We start from the raw sequence: 9,282 nt of genomic DNA, 5'->3' as shown, positions 1-9,282 counted from the left end.
AAAAAAAAAAAAGAAGATTAGGTTTCCTGCAGCCTGCCTAGTAGATAATAGGAACAGCCACAGAACAACAGCTGGTTATGTATGTTGGGCACTTTACATCTTGCAAAGCACTAACAGTCCATCCTTCCACTCAACCCTTATAACTCATAGCATGCAGGCTACAGCAGCAGGTTTAGGATCAGAAGTCTGGGATCCACTTTGTCCAGGAACAAGTTGCATAAATTTGAACAAGTCATTTCTTGTCCGCAAAGGTCACTTTGTTTATCTCTGACAACAGGGCCCAGTTCTCATTTTAGGAAGGATTTCACAAAAACATGCACGCAATAATGTGGCATTAGCTTATAGCCTCAAGTATTTTCTCTGTAAAATGGAAACAATGCCTGAGCAGTCTATTTCAGATGGCTTGTGGCTGGAATTCTGTAAGCAAAGGCCACCGGCAAGAATCTTTTTAACCAGACTAGTGAGTTCATTCTCCTTTGGGCAGTTGAGGTCAGGGAACTTGGTGTCTCTTGTTGGTGGTCGAAAGTCTCAAGAGGAGGGATTTTGGCTGCAGTGTCTGTTAGTACTGGCCGCAGTATTTAGCTTATTTGGGGCAGAGAGAGATGCAAAGAAAACATAGAGCGAGAAACACAAAGTAGAAGACAGAGCCACCAAGGATCAGAGACATCCCCCAACCACCTGACGTAAATGGGTGGAGCTTCTCAGGCCCGCCTCCACTGTCTCCAACCACCAATCAGCAAGCGAGCCTCTTCGTTACGCTATTTTGTCGCGACGAAGCTGGCTGGCTGCGGCGGATCCCAGGGGCTTGAGTCAGGGCGCAGACGCTATGGGCAGCCAGGAGGTTTTGGGCCAGGCGGCCCGGCTGGCCTCCTCCGGTCTCCTCATGCAGGTACTTTCTTTGCCCGGCAGGTCCCAGCTCGCACCGCAGCCAGGATTCGCGGGGAAGTGGCCCTGGGGCCCTTGACGGCCCTCCCTGGGACAGACCCAGTCCCAACGTGGACTCCGGTATAGAGGGGTCGCCAGGAGGCCGTGGCTGCGATGAGGGGCCGTTTGGGCCCAGAGTTGGAAGCCTGCGTTCAGAATCTTGGCTGGGTGACTGCAAACAAGCCACTTTCCTTTTGAGCATTACTATGTTTCCCAGTTGGAGAGGGTTAGATCAGGTGGCCGGGTGGGGAGGAGGGTTTCTTATTTTGTGCTCCAGAATCTGATATTTTTAAGGCAAGGGATTCGTTTCCTTCAGGTCCCACCCCTGACACTCAAACTCTCTGACGCCCGCGAAAGAAGCTGTGCCACAGTGGCATAGCTGAGAACAGGAATCTGGGCTCAGGCGGGACTGGATTGGAACCATGTATTTGCTGAAGGACCCAGAACTAGCGACTTTACTTGCAGGGCCTCAGTTCCCCACAGATAAAATCGGGGTAATAATGTGCAGTACCTAGCTCATAAGGTTGTTGCAAGGATTGATTGGGATCATTCGAATAAAGGCACTTAACACAGTACTTGGCTCTTCGTGTGCACTTAATAAATGTTAGCTGCATTTTTCTTCTGTTCATATGACATTGGACAAGTAAGTTGCTTCCCTTTCTTGATCCTCATTTTTGTTACTTGTCAGATATGATACATGCCAGTTGGTTCAAATGGTATCTAAAGATTCTTTCAGCCCCGGGAGTTGATTATTCCTCCGAGTATTTCAGTTTCTCGTTCTCACAATTGAGACATTCAACCCTACTTTACACAAATCCTGAATCCACCCTCCCTTAGAGAAGCACATGGAGTCTCGGGAAAAAAATCAAGCAGACTTGGGCTCAAATTTGTGTGTTGTCGCTTGCTAGATACCTGCCCTTGGGAAAATTGCTTGACATCTCTGACCAGTTTTATCTTAAATGAGAGCAATAATGCAACCTCAGGGTCATTAGGAAGATTAGATGGAATCTTGCCTGTTAAGTGCCTGGCACATTACAAGTACTTAATAAATGTTAGCTTCTTTTATAAGAGTAGTAAGGATTTTTAAAATAGTGTAGGAATGGGCTTGGCGCCTGTGGCTCAAGCGGCTAAGGCGCCAGCCACATACACCTTAAGGTGGCGGGTTCGAATCCCCAGCCTGGGCCCGCCAAACAACAATGACGGCTGCAACCAAAAAATAGCCGGGCGTTGTGGCGGGCGCCTGTGGTCCCAGCTACTTGGGAGGTGGAGGCAGGAGACTCGCTAGAGCCCAGGAGTTGGAGGTTGCTGTGAGCTGTAATGCCATGGCATTCTACACAGGGGGACAGCTTGAGGCTCAGTCTCAAAAAAAAAAAAAAAAAAATTTAGACTATGATAACTTTGAAGTTAACATAAAGGTGTATGTTTGTTTGCTTGTTTTTTTAAAAACAGCCATAATCTTGAGGTTTCTGGAGTGTTTTAAGTCAGCCTTGAATGTTTTCAAATTACAATGCAGACACTTCAGGTAGCTTTGCAATTACATTTTACTCTGCAAGAATTTGAGAGTCTTAATTCTGAGTCAGCCATGATGAAAGTATTAATGCCTTTTATTGTATGCATTTTTCACAAATGCTTTCACCTCTACAATTTTATTTGATCTTTGTACTCAGCTCTATAAGATAGGTAGCCTCATTTGATACAGAAAGAAATTGAGGCTTATAAAAATTAGAAAATGATGGGTCTGAGAGCTAAATGGTGAGTTAAGACTCTCAGCTGAGTGCTTTCTTCAGTAAGGGTTCCATCAATTGTCTTCAGACCTTTTGAATTTCTGCATGTTTTTAAGGAAAGGCTACAGAGCTTTTATCAGATGCTCAGAAGATCACTTTTGACTCCATAAGGATTAAGATGGTGATCTCTTGGCTCTGGACACCTTGCTGCTCTGTGACACTTAAGGGACAGTGTTACTGCACTTTCTCTTTTGGATTCTATCTCTCCCCAGAGAATAGTAGTTCATTGGCATACTTTGGATCTTCCAAATTGCAGCCGTTCACAGTTAACCCTAATGGTGCTTAACACAGAAGTGATTTGTCATTTGCTGCTGAGATGTAAGAGGCAGTCTCTTAGTGAATGAGGCTTACACCCTACCCAACAGCTCCACTTAGCAACCCAGTTTAACTGCAGCCTTGTGGTTCTCTGTCAAATGGGAAGAATTCTTTCTTTAGGTAGTTTTCTTGAATTGGCAAGTTTGAAAGTCTCAGTGTTTTTCGTTTTTTTTTTTTTTAAGTTTCATTTATTTTTTTCTCAACAATTTTTTATTAAATCATAACTGTGTACATTAATGCATTTATGGGGTACAATGTGCTGATTTTATATACAATTTGGAATGCTTACATCAAACTGGTTAACATAGCCTCTCAGTGCCTTTCAAAGGGTAATATTGCTGGATTCTGTCTCCCTTTTGCCCCCATTTTATATTATTGCATCATTGTGGTTATTTAGAAGGTATTTCATCCCATCTATGGAAAGTGGAAATTATTCAGTACGGAAATACAACAGTTTGTTTTCTAATTGAGAATACTAAAGTTTAGAGAGATTAAATGTTATTCTTAGAAGTCTTAGATACTAATATTTTCAGGCAGAGAAGAAAGAGTAATTAGACCCTATGATCCCTAGTTAGTCGGCCATACCCTGAAGACTCCTGCTTGCTAAATGTATGCTATTTTTAAACAGGCTGGAGGGTTTTAGTTAGGAGGCTGGAACTACTAAGTAGAATTATCTTTCTGCCGCCTGCAATACTTGACTTTGAACCTGAAGAGAAGCTCTAAATCCATCAGGGCCTCCCCTTCTCATCAGTAAATCAGGGAAACTTCCAAGTGCCTTCCTAGGTTCTTTGGCCACTGCACAGAAGTGCAGAGAGACCTCAAGGAATGAAATTTCAGATGAAATGCCAAGAAATTGAGCACTTTAGAAGAGAGTCTCCACAGTAAAGCTCCTGTGTGTCATTACATCACATTAGGAAGAGCAGCCACAGTGTTCTCATTTTAGCAAAGTAAACATTCCTAACATAATTTATTCTTATGTCTTTTTCCTCTTTTTCTATAGGTATTGTTTCGATTGATCACATTTGTCTTGAATGCATTTATCCTTCGCTTCCTGTCAAAAGAAATTGTTGGCGTGGTGAATGTAAGGTAAGAGGGGATACATCCTGGCACTGCTCACAGCACAGATCAGGTTTTCTTCAAACTCTCTGCCTGTGTGTCACCCTCAGATTTTGGAATCATGGACCTCTATCAGAAGCAGAGTGTTCTAGCAATGAGCTGAGGAGGAGTATGCAGGGGTGGGGGATGTGTAGGGGTGGGGGGATGAGCAGATGATGTTGCTTTTAATGGACCCATAGAGTGTTTTCCATTAGCAGCCTCCAAATGCACATTTCTCTGCCAGCTGTTCTGGTTTTCCTACTCTTAGAACCCAGGAGAAGAGTGGGAGTAATTCTTTGCAAACCCTTTGTCAAGTATAATACTGTGTTCTTGTCCTGCTGACAGCAAAGGAAGCAGGGATTCTGCAGTTCGTGAGGATATGCTTTATAATTGCAGTGCTGGAGCAGCCACCTTCCTCCCCTCCTAAGTGCTTTTATAATTGGGGTATAATGATTGGGATGAGAGCTTGAGTTCTTGTCATTAGTTTCTTGGAGGCTCTTGGAAAGCTGACTTGCTTTGTCTTTTAGACTCTGCTTGTTTCTTTTGCTCTCCTTCCTTCTGCTGAAGGACCACCCACACACATTTTGTATTCATAAGTGACACAAAGTTTATGCAATGATGTGAGTACTCAGAATAGCTCAGCTTCTCAGGTGTGTCTTCGTGTCCGGATAAACAAAACAGTATGTTCTATAGCATTTCATGTCTAATACTTAACGAGCATATGCTCTTGACTTAGTTCTCAAAGCTTAGTGGTAATTCTCAAACTTTGATGGGCAAAAGAATCTTCTGGTTATAGTGCTCTAGGTAAGGTTGAGGAAGGGTCAAAGAATCTGCATTTTTTTACCCGCTCTTTAAGTAATTTTGAAGCAGGGATCATACTTTGAGAAATACTGCTGTAAAAGCAGGGAGGAAGAAGGTTAAGTCCTCTTAGGGGCTCAGACTTTTCTCCCCATGCAGCCTTCCCAAGATTGGCAGGTCCGTGTTTGACAGCCTTGTCTGGCCTGCGCCCCCTGCTTAAGGTATGGTTCTATCTCCTTTGCAATGGTTGACAGAGGGACTGGGTAGGATGATGATCCCTGGGCCATTCTCACTCTGGTTTCATCTGGGCCACTGCCTGTTGAGGAAGGGGAACCTCAACTACTCCTCACTAAGACACAGAGGTTGTCACAGGTGCTGTCCACCAAGAAAGTACCTGGGCAAACCTTGCTGATCCAGGTTACGTATCCTCTGTGATGGTTTCCAGCCTTATTGCCTGTCTTGAGATTCTTTTGGCCAGAGCCTCTACTTAGTAAAGGCTTAGTTTTTCTCACAGGGGCTGTCAGGTCACTAGTCTCAGTGTGACCAAAAGGCCCCCTTGCTGTGTGGGGTCGTAATTTTGTCCTTTTCTCCTCATGGTTAGAACCACATCTCTGCCAATAGCCGTGGAGGCTGCTGAGTTTGTATCCCAGAGGTAACTGTAGGCACACACACTCAGGTCTCCCTGGTTTGGTTCCTAACTCTGTTCTCATGGATCAGACTGTTGGGAGGTCATGTAAGAGCCCATTGCCCTCCACATCACCACCAGTGGTTTATGTCTAAGACCTTATCTCCTCCCTGGCACTGGAAAAATCCCAGTTCTCTCTATGAAGAAACTAAAGGCCTTATTGATTTCTGCTTTTCCTTTATAGGCTAACACTGCTTTACTCAACCACTATCTTCCTGGCTAGAGAGGCCTTCCGCAGAGCATGTCTGAGTGGGGACACCCAGCGAGACTGGAGCCAGACCCTCAACCTCCTGTGGCTCACGTGAGTTGTGCTTCGACAAGAGACAAGTCTCAGGAAGGCAAGTGTAGTGAGTAGGGGATTTTTTGCAGTTTTTTTTTTTTGACCAGGGCTGAGTTTGAACCTGCCATCTCTGGCATATGGGGCCGGTGCCCTGCTCCTTTGACTTTGAGCCACAGGTGCCTCCCTACTGTAGTGAGTGTTTTAAGTGAAACAGCAACACCTGCCTAAAGCTGAGTTGTCTCCAGTTACAGTTTTGCAATGGGTTTCTGGGGCTAGGCACGCAACTTGAAGATGAGAATGCCTGTGTTGAAGGAGCTTCTTGGTTCGTTTTCAGATTTCTGAGTGGCTAGGAGCCAGGAGGAGGTTTGGGGTTTCGGACCAGGTTTCCAGCTCCCTTTTGGAGGTTGTTTCTGCTGGTCATCACTCTAGCCCCCCTTTGGCCTGTGCCATCTTTTTTTCCCTAATCTTTTTATCCTATAGTATCTTTTGAGCTTTTAACAACCACTTACACTTAGTGTTTTTTGGAAAGCCTTTTAGAGGTTTCATTATATCTTTCTTTAATTTTATATGATTTCAGTTTTTATTTATTTATTTAGACAGAGTCTCACTCTGTTGCCCAGGCCAGAGTCCTATGGCATCAACCTAGCTCAGCACCTCCAACTCCTGGGCATAAGGAATCATCTTGCCTCAGCCTTCTGAATATCTGGGACTACAGGTGCCCACTACAATACCTGACTAATTTTTTTCTATTTATAGTAAAGACTAGGTCCTGCTCTTGCTCAGGCTGGTCTTGAATGCCTGAGCTCAAGAGATCCTCCCACCTCAGCTTCCTAGAGTGCTAGGATTACAGCCATGAGCCATGGCACCCAGCCAGTTCCAAGTCTTTTAGAACTGTGGTCCTCAAACACCAGACCTTGGGCTGGTATTGGTCTGTGGCCTGTTAGGAACTGGGGTACACAGTGGGAGGTGAGTGGCAGGTGAGCTAGTCAACCTTCATCTGTATTTACAGCCTTTCCCCGTCTCTTGCATTACCACCCTGAGCTCCACCTTGTGTCTCTCAGCAGCAGCATTAGATTCCTATAGGAGCGTGAATCCTACTGTAAACTGTGTGGGCATGGGATCTAAGGTTCCTTGCTCCTTATGAGAATCTAATGCCTGATGGATGAGCTGAGCAGAGGCAACAATGGGAAGCAGCTGCAAATAGGACTGTCTAGTTGCAGGCAAACAAGCTCAGGGCTCTCACTGATTCTGCATTATGGTTAGTTGTGTAATTATTACATTATATATTACAATGTAATAATAATAGAAATAAAGTGCATAGCAAGTGTGATGCACTCGGATCATCCCAAAACCATCCCCCTCCAACCCATGACACTGGTCCCTGGTGCCAAAAAGGTTGGGGACTGATGTTTTAGAATATTCTTGAAGACCAAGTTACATCGGCTGAAACTTGAAATGGCTTTTTTCCAGTGAGGTCTATGCAGGTAGGACTGATGGTTGAGGTTGTTTTCCAGTGCAGTCCTCGCATAACTCCTCATTGCCCCCAGAAATGACTGTCACTGGGTTGGGAGGTGTTCATTTTATTAGAGGAAAGATTGTTAATCACCAAGTATTTAAGGGGTACACATGTGAAAGGATACCGAGCACTGGTCTATTGGTTATTTGGGTGTAAGAACCAGCCATCATACTATCTGTCAGTCATGCTAAGCATAGGTAACAAGTGTTTTCTTCCTGAGAATTTTGCTCGTCAAGCCAGTATGTGTAACCGAGTGGATAGGAGTATAGTCTTTGGAGTTACATTAGGATTGCATCCTGCTTCTGCCTGATTAGCTTTTCATGACCTTAGCTACATTGCCCAATGCCTGTCAGCCTCAGTTTCCTCTTGTTTTAAATGGGGATAATGACAGAAGATCATTGAGAGTGTCAGTGAAATAAAGGGTAGGAATCATAGTGCCTGGCATGTAGTTAGGGCCTTAATAAGTGGTAGCTGTTTTTATTATGACTTTTTTTTTTTGTTCCATGTTAGTACTTTAATGTATATTTATATGTATTTTTAAATTTAATGAAACATTTTTTCCCTTCTTCCAGAGTTCCTCTGGGTGTGTTTTGGTCCTTGTTCTTGGGCTGGATCTGGTTGCAGTTACTTGAAGTACCCGATCCTAATATTGTCCCCTACTATGGAACCGGAGTGGTGCTGTTTGGTCTCTCAGCAGTGGTGGAGCTCCTAGGAGAGCCCTTCTGGGTCTTGGCACAAGCGCATATGTTTGTCAAGCTTAAGGTCAGTGTGCTTTCTGCTGTGAATGGGAAATGCAAAGAATAAGGGAAAACATGCTATTTATTTATTTATTTTGAGACAGAGTCTCATTCAGTCACCCTGGGTAGAGTGCCATAGTGTCATACCTCACAGCAACCTTAAACTCTTGGGCTCAAGTGATTTTCTTGCCTCAGCCTCCCCAGTAGCTGGGACTATAGGCTGTGCCATGGTGTCAGCAAATTTTTCTATTTTTAGTGGAGACTTTAGGAGAGACAGAGTCTCACTCTTGCTTAGGCTGGTCCTGATTTCTGAGCTCAAGCAATCCACCCATCTTGGTCTCCCAGAGTGCTAGGATTATAGATAGGAGATATCTTCTCTAAATAGGTTTTAAAACCAGCCAGGAATGGTGGGATGCATCTTTAGTCCCAGCTACTTAGGAGGCTGAGGCAGGAGGATCACTTGAACCCAGGAGTTGGAGACTACAGTGAGTCATTATTGGGCCACTACAGTCTACCCTGGGCAACAAATAAAGCCTTCATCTCTAAAAATAAAAAAATATTTGGAAAAATTAGATTATTCACTTGAAATTTGTTGGGCTGGGCTAAAAGTTACCTCTGTTATATTTTAAGTGAAAAACAAGTTTGCTAACAAGGAAGTTATTAGTTAAAATCAGAATTTAGGCTCGATGCCTGTAGCTCAGTGAGTAGGGCGCCTGCCACATACACCGAGGCTGGTGGGTTCAAGCCTGGCCCTAGCCTGCTAGACAACAATGACAACTGCAACCAAAAAATAACCAGGTGATGTAGCGAGCACCTGTAGTCCCAGCTACTTGGGAGGCTGAGGCAAGAGAATCACTTAAGGCCAAGAGTTTGAGGTTGCTGTGAGCTGTGATGCCATGGCCCTGTACTAAGACAACATAGTGAGACTTTGTCTCAAAAAAAAAAAAACCCAGAATTTAAGAGTACTATAAAGGTTCTTCAGAATTTCTTAGTGATTTTTATTATATACTATTTTTATTATATACTATTATACTATTTATTATTATACTATTTTTTTGTTGTTGTTGTTGAGACAGAGCCTCAAGCTGTCCCCCTGGGTAGAGTGCCGTGGCATTACAGCTCACAGCAACCTCCAACTCCTGGGCTCA

General features: G+C 44.1%; 1 protein-coding gene across 1 annotated transcript in view; it reads left to right on the top strand.

Moving 5' to 3' along the window:
* The first annotated feature begins 766 nt into the window (after positions 1–766).
* RFT1 (RFT1 homolog) overlaps positions 767–9,282 on the top strand; it is a 40,862-nt gene continuing 32,346 nt past the window's right edge. Inside the window, exons 1-4 of the mRNA XM_003789493.3 lie at positions 767–889; positions 4,024–4,109; positions 5,786–5,902; positions 7,970–8,159. Coding sequence (XP_003789541.1) covers positions 827–889; positions 4,024–4,109; positions 5,786–5,902; positions 7,970–8,159 — 456 coding nt within the window. The 5' untranslated portion in view covers positions 767–826. The remainder of the gene's footprint in view (positions 890–4,023; positions 4,110–5,785; positions 5,903–7,969; positions 8,160–9,282) is intronic.

This window comes from Otolemur garnettii, unplaced genomic scaffold (genome assembly GCF_000181295.1).
Source record: "Otolemur garnettii isolate 467f Iridium unplaced genomic scaffold, OtoGar3 scaffold00032, whole genome shotgun sequence".
In the NCBI taxonomy this organism is placed as follows: Eukaryota; Metazoa; Chordata; class Mammalia; order Primates; family Galagidae; genus Otolemur; species Otolemur garnettii.
Note: the sequence above shows the minus strand (reverse complement) of the source record. Positions and strands in the feature narration are given on the sequence as shown.